This window comes from Callorhinus ursinus, unplaced genomic scaffold, assembly GCF_003265705.2.
Source record: "Callorhinus ursinus isolate GAN/ISIS: 27379988/994484 unplaced genomic scaffold, GSC_fseal_2.0 scaffold12, whole genome shotgun sequence".
Lineage (NCBI taxonomy): Eukaryota > Metazoa > Chordata > Mammalia > Carnivora > Otariidae > Callorhinus > Callorhinus ursinus.
The window spans coordinates 19,916,284-19,934,680 of record NW_027397074.1 but is presented as its reverse complement, the minus strand read 5'-3'; the positions used below and the strand labels follow the sequence as shown (position 1 = coordinate 19,934,680).

The 18,397-nt window shown below is 37.3% G+C and overlaps 1 protein-coding gene across 7 annotated transcripts in view; it reads right to left on the bottom strand.

The window, feature by feature from the left end:
• ANKIB1 (ankyrin repeat and IBR domain containing 1) overlaps window positions 1-18,397 on the bottom strand; it is a 145,126-nt gene that overhangs the window by 17,716 nt on the left and 109,013 nt on the right. For all 7 annotated transcript variants that reach the window (XM_073898808.1, XM_073898805.1, XM_073898806.1 and 4 more), the window contains 2 exons: window positions 12,168-12,256; window positions 4,636-4,766 (listed from right to left, as the gene is read on the bottom strand). In XM_073898808.1, the coding sequence (XP_073754909.1) occupies window positions 4,636-4,766; window positions 12,168-12,256 (220 nt within the window). The remainder of the gene's footprint in view (window positions 1-4,635; window positions 4,767-12,167; window positions 12,257-18,397) is intronic.

The window sequence follows — 18,397 nt, the reverse complement described above, 5'->3', positions numbered from 1 at the left end:
TAGATGCAGAAACAAAACCTGATGGTATTTTCATTGGAAACTTTCTATCCAACAACTTTGTTACCTTTCCATTTGTTTGTCATCTTTTGTGTCCTACAGAAAGGGGTCTTAAAATTTTCTTCATAAAAATATTGTACATTTAAGCTTTTTCTAGATAAATGAGATCTTCTCTTTCAGTACATATTTTGTCCGGATGTTTTTGGTACAAATGAAGGCTATTGCCTTCTGCATATTAACTTTGTACTCTGCTAATTAATTGAATTTTGTTGTTACTAGTTTTTCAACTGATTCTTGTGGGTTTTCTAGGCATTTAATCATACTATCTGCAAAAAAATAATTTTATTACTTCATTTCTAATTTTTACATCTTTAATTTCTTCCTATTGTCTAAATATGCTGACTGGTATCTCCAGTCCAATGTTAACAATATTTGTGATTAAGAGTATCCTTATCTTGTTCTTGATTTTAGTTAGAGTACCTCTAGTTTTCTCACTAAATATCATGCTAACTTTTGAACTAGATTTATTTTTATCATACTAAGGAAGAGTCCATCTTTGAGTGTTTTAATAAAGAATGGTTGTTGATTTTTTGTCAAATGCCTTTTTAGCAACTACAGAACATATGTATGATCCTTCTCTTTGGATCTACTAATAAGATGAGGTATAGCAATAGCTTTTTTTTTTTTTTAAAGATTTTATTTATTTATTTGACAGAGAGAGACACAGCGAGAGAGGGAACACAAGCAGGGGGAGTGGGAGAGGGAGAAGCAGGCCTCCCGCAGAGCAGGGAGCCCAACGCAGGGCTCGATCACAGGACCCTGGGATCATGACCTGAGCCGAAGGCAGATGCTTAATGACTGAGCCATCCAGGCGCCCAGCAATAGCTTTTTAAATATTGAACCATTCTTGGGGCGCCTGGGTGGCTCAGTTGGTTAAGCGGCTGACTTCAGCTCAGGTCGTGATCTCAGGGTCCTGGGATAGAGCCCCGCGTTGGGCTCCCTGCTCAGCGGGGAGCCTGTTTCTCCCTCTCCCTCTGCCTGCCGCCCTCTCTGCTTGTGTTCTCTCTCCCTGTCAAATAAATAAAAGCTTTAAAAAAAACAAATTCTTCCTCCTGGTGTTCAAGTTTATTCTGTTTTTCTAATTTTTTGAGTCATATCCTTAACTCATTCCTTATTTTGTATTGTTTTAATGAGGCTATGCATATTTCTGAGCATTGCTTTAGATATAGGTGCTCAGGTTCTCATCTGATAAAGTAGTATTTCCAGATGAAGAGGCCTTTTATAACTTTATTATTAATTTCTATTTTATTCCATTATGATCAGAGAATGTTGCTATTACCATTTCTATTTTCTGCAGTATTACTTAGATTTTCTTTGATGATCAATGGTCGAATTTTTGCTAATGCTCCACGGATACTTGCAAACATGGTGTAATTGATGTTTTCAGGATACAAAGTCTGAATATATAGCAATCAGATATATATTAGTCATTATGTTAAGTCTTCTATATCTTTATTAATTTTTTCTCTACCTGATAGGTCACAGAGAACTAAATTAAAGTTTGCGTCCTCATTAGCCCTTCACTAACAGGTACTTATACAATCAATTGTAGATATCAAGGTTCTGAAGAGTATGCAAGTTCTTTTATTGCTTGGTATAAGCAAACTTTGTGCCTGATTTGATACAAGTTACCCTTCAGTACATCTCTATTGATGTCTCAAATTAGTGAGAGAACTTTCTACAAAACAGCCAGATTTTATATTCTATGATAAGAAAAAGAATATAGAACTTTAGTAACTTTTATTTTTTAGTGGTAGCATACAGTTTTACAGAGTCAGATGAAGAAAATTACTTATGATAATGATTTAAAATGTCTAAGAATGCAAAATTTAAATAGTTTCCTGAAAATCATCTAAAGGGAAATGAATAAAGAGTGTTTTTTAAAATAAAACTATTTTTATAAGGCCAAATTTTTCATTCTTCTAAAATGTTTAATAATTTGATTCCAGAAAGTAATGATTCCACTGTATTGAATCATAATCAACATTGTGGCAGTAATAAAAGTATATCATGATTTAGTCACTGTGTTAGAGCATGGATTCAATTATATATGATCTGTTGTTCCACCTTCACATATAAAAAAAATTCTAAAAGTATGAAATTTTTTTGTAGTAAGGTTATTACTTTCTAGATGTCTTTCTTCTATGTCCTAAGAATTACTTGCTAGTTTCTTTCATTCAGTGCAAATACTTCAGATGGTATATTAGATAAGACTATTACATTTCCATAGTGTGCAAGTAGATGTTTCTTTTAAATGCAACAGAAGCTTAAGCAAAATCTGTTTAAGATAAATTATCTTATATCATGAACCTGATGAATTCATAAAAATATTCATATTTATCAACTACTTACTACTGGTAGGTGCTTTGAAGTTAATAAAGGTAACTGGATAACTGGATCTTGCCCTTTTTATTAGTAGCCCAATGGCCGATTTTTATGGTCAACCTGTGTTTCTTTATACATCTATATAGTCTATATCAGATTTTCCAAGAAAAAACTAATAATGGATGTTAGAGATAAGACCACAAATAAAATATTTTTGGCCTGATCAGCTGAACTAATAATAATAAGCACCTTTGAGCATTTTGCTCAGAACACTGTACTACCTTTTTCCTCTTCTCTCTTAGGAAATTATTATTACTATCTCACTAAGTGAATTCATTTATATTAATTTTATAGTAATAATAGGCTTATAAAAATGATCTGGTAACCGCTGTTTTTTAAATATAATAATGATAATGATCATTAGCTTTAACATTAAAAATCAAGTAATACTGGGGCACCTGGGTGGCTCAGTCGTTAAGCGTCTGCCTTCAGCTCAGGTCATGATCCCAGGGTCCTGGGATCGAGCCCTGCATCAGGCTCCCTGCTCGGCGGAAAGCCCGCTTCTCCCTCTCCCACTCCCCCTGCTTGTGTTCCCTCTCTCGCTGTGTCTCTCTCTGTCAAAGAAAGAAAGAAAGAAAGAAAGAAAGAAAGAAAGAAAGAAAGTCTTTAAGAAATTAAAAAAAATAAATAATAAAGTAATACTTAGAAGATATTGATATATGTTATTGGAATATTCTTAATTATTTGGGTTTCTTTCACATTGTAAATTAAGTTACATTGTTCTTTCAATTTTATTTTATTTTTTTAAAAGATTTATTTGAGAGAGAGAATGAGATAGAGAGAAAGAACATGAGAGGGGGGAGGGTCAGAGGGAGAAGCAGACTCCCTGCCGAGCAGGGAGCCCGACGTGGGACTCGATCCCGGGACTCCAGGATCATGACCAGAGCCAAAGGCAGTCGCTTAACCAACTGAGCCACCCAGGTGCCCTGTTCTTTCAATTTTAAATAATTATTTTTATATACATGGAACTTCCAATGAAAAAGAAAAAAATTGGAATATTATAATTTTAAAACAAAAATGTTCATAAATGTAGGCATGGATTAATAAAATATTAACCTAATTCCAGAATATTTGTTTTATTTATTTTTTAAAAATTTTATTTATTTATTTGACAGAGAGAGAGACAGCAAGAGCAGTCACATAAGCAGGGGGAGTGGGAGAGGGAGAAGCAGGCTTCCCGCGGAGCAGGGAGCCCGATACGAGGCTCGATCCCAGGGTCCTGGGATCATGATCTGAGCTGAAGGTAGACACCCAACGACTGAGCCACCCAGGCACCCCAGAATATTTGTTTTAAATATGGCAGTTTCTTTCTATGCAACTAAGCCAGTAGGGTAACCTTCCAAAAGTAATTATTTATATTAATTATGTTTCAGTCAAGAAGATCTTTGTTGGCATTTTCAATACTGTAATGAATGAATTATTTATTTAACTGATGATTTCATTAGCAGACCTAAGTCTGTCCACTGCTTTGGGTACTTTTATTATATAGCCACCTATACATAGACACCAACTTAGATGTGGACTTAGGGGAATTGCCTGGGGCCTGACTTGGGCCTTGAATCGAAGCTGTGTGCTCAAAAGCCAGTTTTGTAAGAGATCTCATATAAAATAGCACTTTATCTTTTAATATTATTATTTTTTAAAGATTTTTATTTATTTGAGAGAGAGAGAATGAGAGAGAGAGCATGAGCGGGGTGAGGGTCAGAGGGAGAAGCAGACCCCCTGCCGAGGCGGGAGCATGACATGGGGCTCGATCCCAGGACCTCAGGGCCATGACCCGAGCTGAAGGCAGGCGCTTAACCAACTGAGCCACCCAGGCACCCCTAATATTATTTTTTATATAGAGACAAAACTCTCTCAGGATCCTCACTGGGCAGGGTTAGGGAGGGGTTTATTGATCAGCAGGTAAGATTTCAGGATCCTCACTAGGAGAGATTAGCAGGGAAGCGATTCAGGCATTTCTCACCTTCAGACCAAATACCACTGAATCCTTAATCTATTTTTAACATTCATTATGAGTGTAAAAGGTAGTAGTATAAAGCAATACTTACGTTATTCAACAAAGAATACAGAATGTAATCTCCTGGAATCCATCTGAAACCCAGCAACAGTTTTATGCTTGTTTCTTCTTTGGATTAAAGTCAAATTAAGATTCTAACTACAAAGCATGCAAAATTCTCTTTAACTTCTTACCTTAGCACACTGCATGTGATTGCATCCCTCATTCTTCTGTATCGGAGACTTACAGTTAGCACAAGGCTTAGAGTTAGTTAACAACCAGAGACAATTGGCAGCATCCTCATAAGCTTCACTAACACCTACAACTTTGGGATATTAAGCACAAACACAAAACACATGAGTTAGTGTATAACTTCAGAGGGAACCCCGCCCCCCCAAAGTTTTCTTTGTAGATTGTCTCTCAATTTTAACTATGTATTTATTTTCCTATTAGGGTATATGGCAAAGTTTTTATTTTTTTTATTTTTTATTTTTTTTTTTTAAAGATTTTATTTATTTATTTGAGAGAGAGAGAATGAGAGACAGAGAGCACGAGAGGGAAGAGGGTCAGAGGGAGAAGCAGACTCCCCGCCGAGCAGGGAGCCCGATGTGGGACTCGATCCCGGGACTCCAGGATCATGACCTGAGCCGAAGGCAGTCGCTTAACCAACTGAGCCACCCAGGCGCCCTATGGCAAAGTTTTTAAACTGCTTCATTTTGAATAGCATGATTACAGTATAAGGGGCTGTATTCCACCAGTTCTATTTATGAAATCTGATTTAAAGGAGATTTTTCTCTAAAGTTGTGTCCAAATAAACTGGGGAAGAAAAGAACTAAAGCTAACAAAAAGCAATATATTATTGTCTGTTTAAAATAACTACTGCATCAAAAAGAATTACAGAAAGAATGGTAATTTTATTTTACTTTATTTATTTTTTTAAAGATTTTATTTATTTGACAGAGAGAGACACAGCGAGAGAGGGAACACAAGCAGGGAGAGTGGGAGAGGGAGAAGCAGGCCTCCCGCAGAGTACGGAGCCCGACGCGGGGCTAGATCCCAGGACCCCGGGACCAGACCTGAGCCGAAGGCAGACGCCCAACCACTGAGCCACCCAGGCGCCCCAAGAATGGTAATTTTAGACAATAATTTCTTAAATGGGTCAGCTGCAAACATAATGACCAGATACTCTTCATCATAGTAAAAAACATGAAAATTATATTGAAATATCACTATCTTTTAATCCATGATTATTTCAGATAAACTAAAAATGAATCCAATGTGACATGTCTAAAACTAAACTTATCATTTCCCCTAAACCTGCCCCTTTCTCTATTCCATGTCCTGGTAAATGATATGGTCATCTACTCAGAATCAATCCAGGAAGAGCATGATCTTGGATACCCTCCTTTCTTCCTCACCTGCTACATTCCACAGTTTCTACCATTTTCTCCTCCTTATCTGTCTCCTCTCCATTTCTACTTCTTACTGCGTTAGCTAGGGTCCTCCACACCTCCTGCTTAGACAATTAATAAACCAACCCATCTCCCCAGCTCCTTCTGCCCCCGGCTTCCACTATACTGCCCACACAGTGATATTTGAGAAATAGGTATCTCCTTGAAATCTTTTAGATGCTCCCCACTGACTGCAAGATAAAATTAAATTGTTTTAGCAAAAAACACCTTCATGATTTGGCCACTGTCCACCTGGCAAGATTCTCCCTCCCTCTATCCCCATGCCAATCTTATATTCTTCTTCTTAAACTCAATTTATTCCATTTTGATTTGAGATCTGCAGTCTTAAGGAATGTCACGATTTTAAAAGATTCTAAATCTTATAAACCAACACCCTTCCTAGCACCCCAAGTGGAGAGAGTTAGGTACTAGAGAGAGGTCCAGAGGCACAATTACTTTCTCCCTGTCAGTAATCAAATTTGTTTTGTTTTCTAGCTCTAAGTGCACAGGGAAGCTCTACCTTTTATTTCCTGAAAGAGATGTCCAAAAATTACTTTGAAATCACTGAAAGTGGCCTGTACAATCAAGGCCCTGATTACATGCAGACACTCTCAAAAGGGTGGGGTAAGGAGTTAGCATTGCTGTTAAAAGCAGGTGAGAAATCAGACTCCTTGAGTTTTGAGGTTTAAAAGGAAAAGTGACCCAACCCTGGAGAGGGAAGGGAGACAAGTGTTTGGGTTGAATGACCCCTGGAAAGTGGCTCAGTTTATGAACTGGAAGAGCTGAGCACTAGGAGCAGCCCTTTGATGGAGCCAACCAGTGCAGGAGTGCGGCTGTCTTGCCACAAAGAACCCCAAGGTGCCTACATACTTAAGTTTATTCAACAACAGAACAGCAGTGCTGGACTGGGAAGCACTGGTTTTCAGTTCCATACAGCAAAGAGAAACAACAGCAGCAATGAAGTGATCAGACCCACTTCAGTTCTAAACCCACTTGATAGAAGATGGTTTGATTAGGGTGTTTCTACAGAGAATTCTCAGTTAATTTGGTGGAGAACAGGAGTTTCAGGAGGAACTTACTATACTTACGGCTAATCCGGTCAAGCTGTGGAGGTAATGCCATTTACAAAGGGTACTGCTTTAAAACCTAATCACCAAGTGCAATGTCTAATTTTTTTTTTTTTTAAATAGTGGCCTGTCTCCTCCCTTCAGCATTCAACATTATTTTTAGCTCAGAGGCTCTAACATATTCTTATGACCTTTATTGTCCATTGTTATAATAAATAAAGCACAAAGCCATTAAAATAAAGCAGCTTGTGTGACTTGCAACGTAACGGCTTTTTTCTCCTACCCTCGGAGAAAATGTTAGTTCCTAACTGCATTCTAGAGGATTGTATAAAGTAAACTGTGTTCAGGAAATAACTATTATTTTCTTTTACTATTATTAAAACAAAAATTTGTACTGGAAAAAATGCCTTTACTTCTAGTTCTCCGAACAAGGTCATTTCATACATCTGCCTTTTGTATATACTTTGCTTCATACCTACATCTCCCCCTTCCAACTACCTGGTGAGTTTTCTTCACCCTTACTGAGTTCCAGACTCTTCCCTTGACTTCAGTTACATGTCTATTGTATCCTGATCTTCTTTCTTCAATAATCTAGTGTGCTTAGGTCTCTTTGTAAGAAATATTAGCTTCATTTAATCAAGTATTAGTGCATAACAATTTAAGATCTACTGATAGAATCAGTATGTATGCAAGTGAAAACAAAGTTGGTTTTATTTATTTTTATTATTAATTAATTTATTTATTTGAGAGTGAGTAAAGCGACAGAAGTTTATTAAACAAGGATACAGAAAAAGCTCTCAGGAGTGAGAAGGGTCCTGACAGTGTTGCCCAAAACAAAGTTGATTTTATTTTTATTTTTAAATTTTTAAAAAAAGATACTATTTATTCATTTGAGAGAGAGAGAAAGACACAGAGAGAGCACAAGCAGAGGGAGAGGGAGAAGCAGGCTTCCTGCTGAGCCGGGAGCCCCACGTGGGGCTCGATCCCAGGACCCCAGGATCATGACCTGAGCTAAAGGCTGACGCTTAACCGACTGAGCCACCCAGGCATCCACAAAATTGATTTTAAAGACTGACTTCTTAAGAAGAGTATTTGAATTCCGTTCAATAATCATTTATCATGTACTATGGAAAAACTGGTCTCAGAATTTTTATAAAATAACCATTGTTTCACAGAAAATATAATCACTCCCTCTTCTTGTCAGATTAGACATAACAGAGGCAGTTTCAGTGCTGAAAAATAGTATTTAAATCTTTATATGGAATTCTTTGAACGAATCTTAGTATATTTTATAGCATTTTTTTCTCATTAATTAGATTTTGTCACTCCTTCTGAGTCTCATAATTCAAAGACTTTGGAAAACCAGGCATAAGGGAGAAAATGACCTCATCAATCGACAAGTTTAGTTGAAAATACTTATGCCAAAAGTATGTATGTGACCATAACCCAAATTAATATGTAAACAATACAGCATTAAATCATACTTTTCTTTCTTGGAATATTATTTTTATGTATTTAGTGTTGAGGTTCTGCTTAAGCCTTACAGTTGGCCTAGTATTATTTGCTTTAGGCCTCACCCTAAATTTCATAAACTTAAGTGGCCATTAATAGTAGTCAGCTGGTCATCACATTTCTGTCTGGAGGACAATGAGAAAACTCCTAGGTTTTTCTCAGCACCTGGGAACTTTCTCTGTAGTCTTGGCATTGGTCTTTCTATGGTAGACAACTTTTCAGGTGTTCTCAGTCCCTTATCTTCTATCCAATTTTCTCAAGTTCCTCTGTCTTTCTGAGTTAAAACCCCATTTAGGACTCTTTGAGGAAGTCTTGTTTTTCATTTGAGGTCTCCCTGTCTCTGGCCACCAGAAGTAACTGTGTATACACCATATATACCATTTTCTAGTTCTTCTATTTCTCTTCTCTCCTCATTATCAGGATCATGGTCATATGTAAGGGTATTTTGTCACAGTCCCAGTGATAACCCGTACTTACTAGCCAGGTCGTTCTCTCTCTCGTCCTAGTAAAAACTTATTCGTGGGTATAGAATGAATGACCAATTTTACAATGTTAAGACCTAAGTAAAAACACCCATTTCAAAATGTTTGTTTCATCGGACACTTCAGCCATTTTCTGCTCAAGAAGTAATAAATAATATATTGTGCTAATTATTTCTTGCGGTGCGTTAACACTTCCAGGCAACTGGTAGGCACACTAGATTTACAACTAAATAAAACTGCACCTTCTTTAACTCTCCTGTATACACCTCTCCTCTCTTGTTTGCATTGACCCTGTCTTGTTTCAAACCCTCATTATCCTCTCATTCTGAAGTTCTCTAAGAAACATTCTGGACATTCTGAAGTTTTCTAAGAAACAGCATTCTTACTTGTCTCCCAATAGTCTCTATTCACTGTCCACACTTTTACCTGAGTGACCTAAGTAAGCATCTTCAGTTCTCACTCTCCTCCTCAGAACTGCTTCTCAGTGTCTCAGGATGAAGTCAGACCTCCCAGCACCCCACAGAAACCCCGCCCCGTGCTGACACCAGATTGGGACTTCTGCCTGTGTGGTGTTATCTTGCAGTACACCTTCCTTTGCGCTGGTTGTGCTGCAGAATCTGCAGTCCTTGAACATGCCATGCTATTTCACAGCTCTCCTTCACCTGAAGCCCAAATACCCTTCCTGTTCCGGTCTGTGTGAAGAACATCTTATCAGCTCTCAAGATGCAGCTTGTGCATCAATTCTTTCAGAATGTTTTTCCTTACCCTCTCACAGAGAACACTGATCTTCTCTTTGATCTCTCCCCTCCCTCACAACGTACCACATGTATGCTGTTCTTTCACAGCATTAGTAATACTTCTTTTTCTTAGTTTTGTATATTGCTGTCTTCGTTTCTAAAATGTAAATTTCAAGAAGGAAGACGGCACCTTATTTCCATATTCTAATATAAAGTAGCACTCAATAAACATTACATAAATAATATGGTTACCAGTTAAAAGCAATAAGTTATTCCTAAGTCTTCTCAGCATCTCTACTGGGCTGCAAACAAGTACTTCTAAAATCCCACTGTGCACCTCCACATATATATCCTGTAAGCACCTCAAAGTTCACAATATCCACAACAAATCATTTATTTTCCCCTGAAAGGTAATCTCATATCTGAATTTCCTACATTGACCAATCATCCATCCTTTGACTCAAACTAAAAATTTACCTCCCTATTTTGATCTATCCTTCAGTCTCACCTGCCCAGTCATCAGTTATCTTCATAAAAATATCTCAGATAATGCTACTTTCCTACTTAAAAAATGTATCATATAGCTTATTCTGTTAATAAGATAACTTCAGACAATTTGGCAAAAATCCTCACAATCTGGCAATGCCTACCTACCTTTCCAGCTTCATCTCTTGCAATTTCTCCCATGGACCTTAACATTAAGCATCATAGAAAGGTATAAAGAAATGTAGGTAGGTGAGCAATAGCCAACCATGTCTAATAGAAATATAAATGTTTCTTGGTGCCAGAAGCAAAACAAGAAAGCAAAATCCAATGGTCTTGTCATGTTTAAAGGTGTTGCAGGATAATGGTATTAATCTGTTTATGGAACTCACACATATACACAGACCCATACGTATCAGGAGAATAGGGAAAATGGGCGGGTGTCAAGGGAGCAATGGCAAGCTGTATCTGGCATTCAAGAGACACAATGCACCTGGGGAACAAGAACAATCCATGTGGCTGTTTTTAATTTGGGAAATTCCTAGCACATAGCAGGTACTCAAAAAAATATTTGTTGATTGAATGATGAATGTACAGGGCAAGAATATTTAATCAGATCTCCCTATAAAATATCCTAAGATTATCCATTTCCTTTTGCTCCTGGATAACAGACATAAGCCTTCTCATCATGTGAAAGGGATCCCCCTCATTATCAATTAATAAACTGATATTCTGGTTTACATAGTAGTCTCTTCTTCATGGATTTGAATAACCCTGAGTCAGTGCACAAAATGAATCTCGTGAATATAAAATGCTAATGACCAGTTCGTGGGCAGTGGTATACTGCCCGATATAATACAAGTCTGTAGGGTCTCAGAGTTGTCAGCCAGGCTCTCCCAGCATCACTTTAGCTGCTGATGGGAATACCTACCACATCTCTGTCCTGCAGGTATGCTAAAACCCAATTCCTATCTCACTGCCTTCAGAAGGATTCTGACACCCCCCTGCCCAACCAGATTTAGTTTTCTTGTTTCCCCAACCTGATTTAGTTCTCTTGTTTTTGTACTCTTATCTTTACCCAACTATATTAGTTATCATATAATACTGTAATGACCTGACTGCTTCCCTTCTAGCTTATGTACTTTTTGAGGGCTGGCATCATCATCATCATGTGCTTTGTTCATAATAAGTGCAGAATCACTGAGTGAATTCTTAATCCTGATTTGTAATACCTCAAACTAACTCAATTATATAAAAAGTTAAAAAGTGAAATTAACTTTTATATTAATTTGAAAGAAACAGTTGTCATAAAACACTTCAGGGGATGAAAAATAACTGCAAAGCAATTCCTGTTAAATGAAGGAATTGCTATTAGGAAGGCTAATTAAAATCCATTCTGTTTCCAGGCACATGCCGTTTGATGTCACTCAATCCAATCTAAGTATTAATTACTTCATCTACAAAATGGGATTACTAACACCAATTTCATAGCATTTCCGTAGGATTAATATGTATTTATAGAAATCTCAGTAAAAACAGTTAGACATGCCATTTAATATAAGTAAATCTACAGAGCCACATAATGTCAAGAAATTAACTTGTCTTATCATCCACTGGAAGTTTCCAGGGAAATAAGAAGCTTCCTCTCACTACCGTGTATACATTTCTTTCTTAAGGTATAAAAAGCTAGGTGGTCCACTCCAGGATAAAGCCCTCCACCCAGCTGTGGGAGGAGGGCTTAAATGTGACCCATGTTTACCCTGCTTATCTTAACTGAAAACAGTCAGTTAGAAACATGGAACCTGTCTGTGATTCCCCGCTGCAAAAACCTTGTGATCCAAAAGGGTGTTAGTGAGAGGCATAATGTTAAACTGGAGAGCTACAGCATTAACAACTTGAAAACTTACTTAATGAAGACTCTAAGTAATAGGACCACATTATCTTTTGAATGCTATTAGAATATATATAGTATAGCTATCTAAGATTCCCCTTACGTTCTTCCGGTTTCATTTCAGTTATTTTTTGTAGCCAATTTTTCCATGTTTGGCAGTCACAAGGCTCATGTGCTTCACCAAGGCACTCCCTAAGGAGGAAAACAGAAAAGAGGCAATTTAAAAAAATTCTTTCTCAACATCAAGGTAATAGATGGAAAGTACTCTTCCAATTTTAAAGTTGAAAAAACTGAGGCACAATGACCAGTGAGAGAAACATTTCAATAGAAGAATTGAAAATGTGATTCCAGAGCTTGATATCACCAGGTCCAATTTTTTTTTTAATCAGTACATTCATTTACACATTGTTAAACGTTCAAAATAGATTACCTAATACTTGTAATTTAGTTTTGCATGCCAGAAGAGCTGTAATATTTTTATCAGTTAGGGTCTGTCTTCACTAATACTTAAAATTTTTTTTTAATACTTTAAATTCTTGTACTCAAAGTTTGTTCTCTGGCCGAGTAGCCTTTCCGCCACTCAGGAGCTTGTTAAACATGCCGAAGAGCAGGCCCATAAGACCAACTAATTAGAATCTACATGTTATCAAAATTACCACATGACCCTTCTGCATTTTAAAGTTTGAAAACTACTATTTTATATCACATTCTTTTTAAAAATGTTTTTAAAATTTATATTCAATTTAGTTAACATACAGTGTATTATTAGTTTCAGGGGTAGAATTTAGTGATTCATCAGTTGCATACAACACCCAGTGCTCATTACTTCAAGTTCCCTCCTTAATGCCCATCACCCAGTTACCCCTCCCCTCCAGCAACCCTGTTTGTTCCCTACAGTTGAGTCTCTTATAGTTTGCCTCTTTCTCTGTTTTTATCTTGTTTTATTCTTCCTTCCCCCATGTTTTTTGTTTCTTAAATTACACGAGTTAAATCATATAGTATTTGTATTTGTCTGACTTATTTCCCTTAGCATAATATGCTCTAGTTTCATCCACATTATTGCAAATGGCAAGATTTCATTCTTTTTGATGGCTAAGTAATATTCCATGGTATAAATATACCACCTCTTCTTTATCCATTCATCTGTCAATGGACATCTGGGCTCTTTCCACAGTTTGGCTGTTGTGGACATTGCTGTTATAAACATTGGGGTGCAGATGCCTCTTTGGATCATTATGTTTTTATCCTTCGGATAAATACCTAATAGTGCAATTGCAGGGTTGTTGGGTAGCTCTATTTTCAACTTTTTGAGGAACCTTCATACTGTTTTCCAGAGTGGCTGCACCAGCTTGCATTTCCACCAACAGTGTAAGAGGGTTCCCCTTTCTCTGCATCCTGGCCAACATCTGTCGTTTCCTGAGTTGTTAATTTTAGCCATTCTGACTGGTGTGAGGTGGTATCTCATTGTCATTTTGATTTGTATTTCCCTGAGTGATGTTCAGCATTTTTCATGTGTTTATTGGTCATCTGTATGTCTTCTTTGGAGAAATGTCTGTTCATGTCTCCTGCCCATTTCTTGACAATTTTTTGTTTTTTGGGTGTTGAGTTCGATAAATTCTTTATAAATTTTGGATATTAGCCCTTTATCTGATAAGACATTTGCAAATATCTTCTCCCATTCCGTAGGTTGCCTTTTAGTTTTGTTGACCAAAATTTCCTTTGCTGTGCAAAAGCTTTTTATCTTGATGAAGTCCCAACAGTTCATTTTTGCTTTTGTTTTCCTTGCCTTTGGAGATGTATCTACAAGAAGTTGCTGCAGCTGAGGTCAAAGAGGTTGCTGCCCTGTGTTCTCCTCTAGGATTTTGATGGATTCCTGTCTCACATTTAGGTCTTTCATCCATTTTGAATTTTTTTGTGTGTATGGTGTAAGAAAGTGGTCCAGTTTCACTTTTCTGCATGTGGCTATCCAATCTTCCCAACACCATTTGTTGGAGAGACTTTTTTTCCACTGGATAATTCTTCCTGCTTTGTCAACGATTAGTTGACCACAGAATTGATGGTCCATTTCTGGGTTCTCTATTCTGTTCCATTGATCTATGTGTCTGTTTTTGTGCCAGTACCATCCTGTCTTGATAATTACAGCTTTGTAACAGAACTTGAAGTCCGGAATTGTGATGCCACTAGCTTTGACTTTTTCAACATTCCTTTGGCTATTTGAGGTCTTTTTTCTGGCTCCATACACATTTTAGGATTGTTTGTTCCAGCTCTGTGAAAAATGCTGGTGGTATTTTGATAGGGATTTCAGTGAATGTGTAGATTGCTTTGGGTAGCATAGACATTTTAACAATATTTGGTCTTCCAATCCATGAGTATGGAATGTTTTCCCATTTCTTTGTGTCTTCCTCAATTTCTTTCATTAAGTGTTCTATAGTTTTTTTTTCTTTTTCGAAGATTTTTATTTATTTATTGAGAGAGAGAGAGAGAATGGTAGAGAGAGAGCATGAGAGGGAAGAAGGTCAGAGGGAGAAGCAGACTCCCCGCTGAGCAGGGAGCCCGATGCGGGACTCGATCCTGGGACTCCAGGATCATGACCTGAGCCGAAGGCAGTCGCTTAACCAACTGAGCCACCCAGGCACCCCAAGTGTTCTATAATTTTCTGAGTACAGATCTTTTACCTCTTTAATTAGGTTCTATTCCTAGGAACCTAATGGTTTTTGTGCAATTGTAAATGGGATCGATTCCTTGATTTCTCTTTCTGCTGTTTCACTGTTAGTGTACAGGAATGCGACAAGCTTCTGTGTGTTGATTTTATATCCTGAAACTTTGCTGAATTCCTGTATCAGTTCTAGAAATTTTTTGCTGGGGTCTTTTGGGTTTTCTACATAGAGTATCATGTCATCTGTGAAGAGTGAAATTTGACTTCTTTACCGATTTGGATGCCTTTTATTTCTTTTTGCTGTCTGATTGCTGAGGCTAAGACTTCCACTACAATGATGAACAGCTGTGAAGACAGTGGACATCCCTGTTGTGTTCCTCATCTTAGGGGAAAAGCTCTCAGTTTCTCCCCTCTGAGGATGATATTCATTGTGGGTCTTTCTTATATGGCTTTTATGATGTTGAGGAATGCTCCCTCTTTCCCTACATGGTAGGGGATTTTTATCAAGAAAGGATGCTATACTTTGTCAAATGCTTTTGCTCATATGGTTCATATCCTTTCTTTTAGTAATGTGGTGTATCACACTGACTGATTGTAAATGTTGAACCACCCCTGCAGCCCAGGAATAAATCCCACTTGGTTGTGGTGAATCATCTTTTTAATGTACTGTTGGACCCTATTAGCTAATATCTTGGTGAGAATTTCTATATCCATGTTCATCAGGGATATTGGTCTGTAAAATTCTCCTGTTTAGTGGTGTCTTTGTCTGGTTTTGGGAACAAGGTAATGCTGGCCTCATAGAATGAGTTTGGAAGTTTTCCTTCCATTTCTATTTTTTGGAACAGCTTCAGAAGAATAGGTATTAATTCTTCTTTAAATGTTTGGTAGAATTCCCCTGGGAAGCCATCTGGCCTTGGACTCTTGTTTGTTGGGAGATTTTTGATTACCGATTCAATTTCTTTGCTGGTTATGGGTCTGTTCAGGTTTTCTATTTCTTCCTGTTTCAGTTGTGGTAGTTTATGTTTCTAGGAATGTATTAATTTCCTCTGGATTGCCTAATTTGTTGGCATATAATTGCTCATAATATTTTAATTGTTGATATTTCTGCAGTGTTGGTTGTGATCTCTCCTGTTTCTTTCATGATTTTATTTTTTAAATTCTATTTATTTATTTGACAGAGAAAGACACAGTGAGAGAGGGAACACAAGCAGGCGGAGTGAGAGAGGGAGAAGCAGGCTTCCCTCTGAGCAGGGAGCCTGATGCCGGGCTTGATTCCAGGGCCCTGGGATCATGACCTGAGCCGAAAGCAGATGCTTAATGACTGAGCCACCCAGGCGCCCCAAGATTTTATTAATCTTATTAATCCTTTCAAAGAACAAGCTCCTAGTTTTGTGGATGTGTTCTACTGTTTTTTTGATTTCTGTATCATTGATTTCTCCTCTAATCTTTAGTATTTCTCTTCTCCTGCTGGGTTTAGGCTTTATTTGCTGTTCTTTTCCCAGCTCCTTTAGGTGTAAGGTTAGGTTGTGTATTTGAGACTTTTCTTGATTCTTGAGGAAGGCCTGTATTGCTATATACTTCCCTCTTGGGACTGCCTTTCCTGCATCCCAAAGATTTTGAACTGTTGTGTTTTTTCATTTGCTTCCACATTTTTTTTTTAATTCTTTAATTTCCTAGTTGACCCATTCATTCTTTAGTAGAATGTTTTTTAATCTCCATGTATTTGTGGTCCTTCCAAATTTTTCCTTGTGTTGGTTGACTTCAATTTTCATAGCATTGTGGTCTGAAGATAGGCATGGTATGATTTCAATCTTTTTTTATTGGTTGAGACCTGATTTGTGACCCAGTATGTGATGTATTCTGGAGAATGCCCCACATGAACTTGAAAAGAATATGTATTCTGCTGCTTTAGGGTGAAATGCTCTGAATATATCTGTTAAGTCCATCTGGTCCAGTGTGTCATTCAAAGCCCTTGTTTCCTTGCTCATCTTCAGCTTAGATGATCTGTCCACTGCTGTGAGTGGGGTGCTAAAGTCCCCTACTATTATTTTATTATTATCAGTGAGTTTCTTTGTTATTAATTGATTTATATATTTGGCTGCTCCCAAGTTAGGGGCATAAATGTTTACAACTGTTAGATCTTCCTGTTGGATAGATCCCTTTATTATGATATAGTGTCCTTCTTCATCTCTTATTACAGTCTTTGGGTTAAAATCTAGTTTGAATGGTATAAGGAAGGCTACTCTACCTTTCTTTTGATTACATCACATTCTTGTTGTTACTTTCACCTTAAAATCCCCAAGTAACAGGGCAATCTAATTTACTTTTGAGTTTGCTGAATCCCAATTTTCTGTTTCACTGGAATTTGGCAAAGTTGGATTTAAATAATAAAAAACATATCAATTTATCATTTGTAACTTGATTTTACATTCTTTCTATAGCGATATAAAAATCAAACATTAAAAAGGGCTAAGGCTTTTACAAATTACTTCTTTTAATTCAATATGATGGTATATTCTGCAGTACAAAGGAAATTTTAGAGTAAATAACAAAATATCATTTTCGGGGGGGGGAGAAAAACCCAATCTGTAGGTGCTGTCATCATTATCACCATCATGATGTGTTATTTTATATATTTTTATTTTTATTTTTTTAAGGAATTTTTATTTATTTGACAGAGAGAGAGCATGAGAAGGGGGAGTGGCAGGCAGAGGGAGAGGCAGGCTTCCTGCTGAGCAGAGAGCCTGATGTGGGGCTCGATTCCAGGACACTAAGATGATGACCTGAGCCAAAGGCAGATGCTCAACCGACTGAGCCACTCAGGCACTCCATGATGTGTTATTTTAAACAAAGATCTTATTTGCAAAGTTTAAGTCTGTTAAGACACCTGCTGATGCAGGTAGTCTTACAAACTAAGAAGTAATATTTTACTGTATTAAGAATGTAACAGGGTACCTGGGTGGCTCAGTTGGTTAAGTATCTGCCTTTGGCTCAGGTCATGATTTTGGGGTCCTGGGATCAAGCCCTGTGTTGGGCTCCCTGCTCAGTGGGATGTCTGCTTCTCCCTCTCCCCACCACTTGTGCTCTCTCTCTCTGATAAATAAATAAAATCTTTTTTTAAAAAAAGAATATAACAATTCTACTTCAAGGCCATTAAAATAGCTACTATCAAAAAACTGGACAACAACAAGTCTTGGGAAGGATGTGGAGAAACTGGAATCCTTATGCAGTGCTGGTAGGAATCTAAAATGATGCAGTTTCTATGGAAAACAGTTTGGTAATTCTTCAATATATAAAACAGAATTATTACATGATCTATCAATTCCACTCCTAGGGATATACCTAAAAGAATTGAAAGCAATAACAAACTTTCTCACCAATGTTCACAACAGTATTATTCACAATAGCCAGAATATGGTTAACAACCCCTGGGTCCATCAGTAATGAGCAGATAAATAAAATGTGGTATATATACACACAATGGAATATTAGTAGGCCATAAAAAGGAATGAAATTCTGATTTATGCTACAACATGGATGCATCTTGACACATTATGCTAAATGTAATAAGTCAGACAAAATATCGTATGGTTCCACTTACATTAAATATCCAGAACAGGGAATTCACAGAGACAGAAAGTAAAATGGTGGTTACCAGTGGCTAAGGGGCAAGGGAG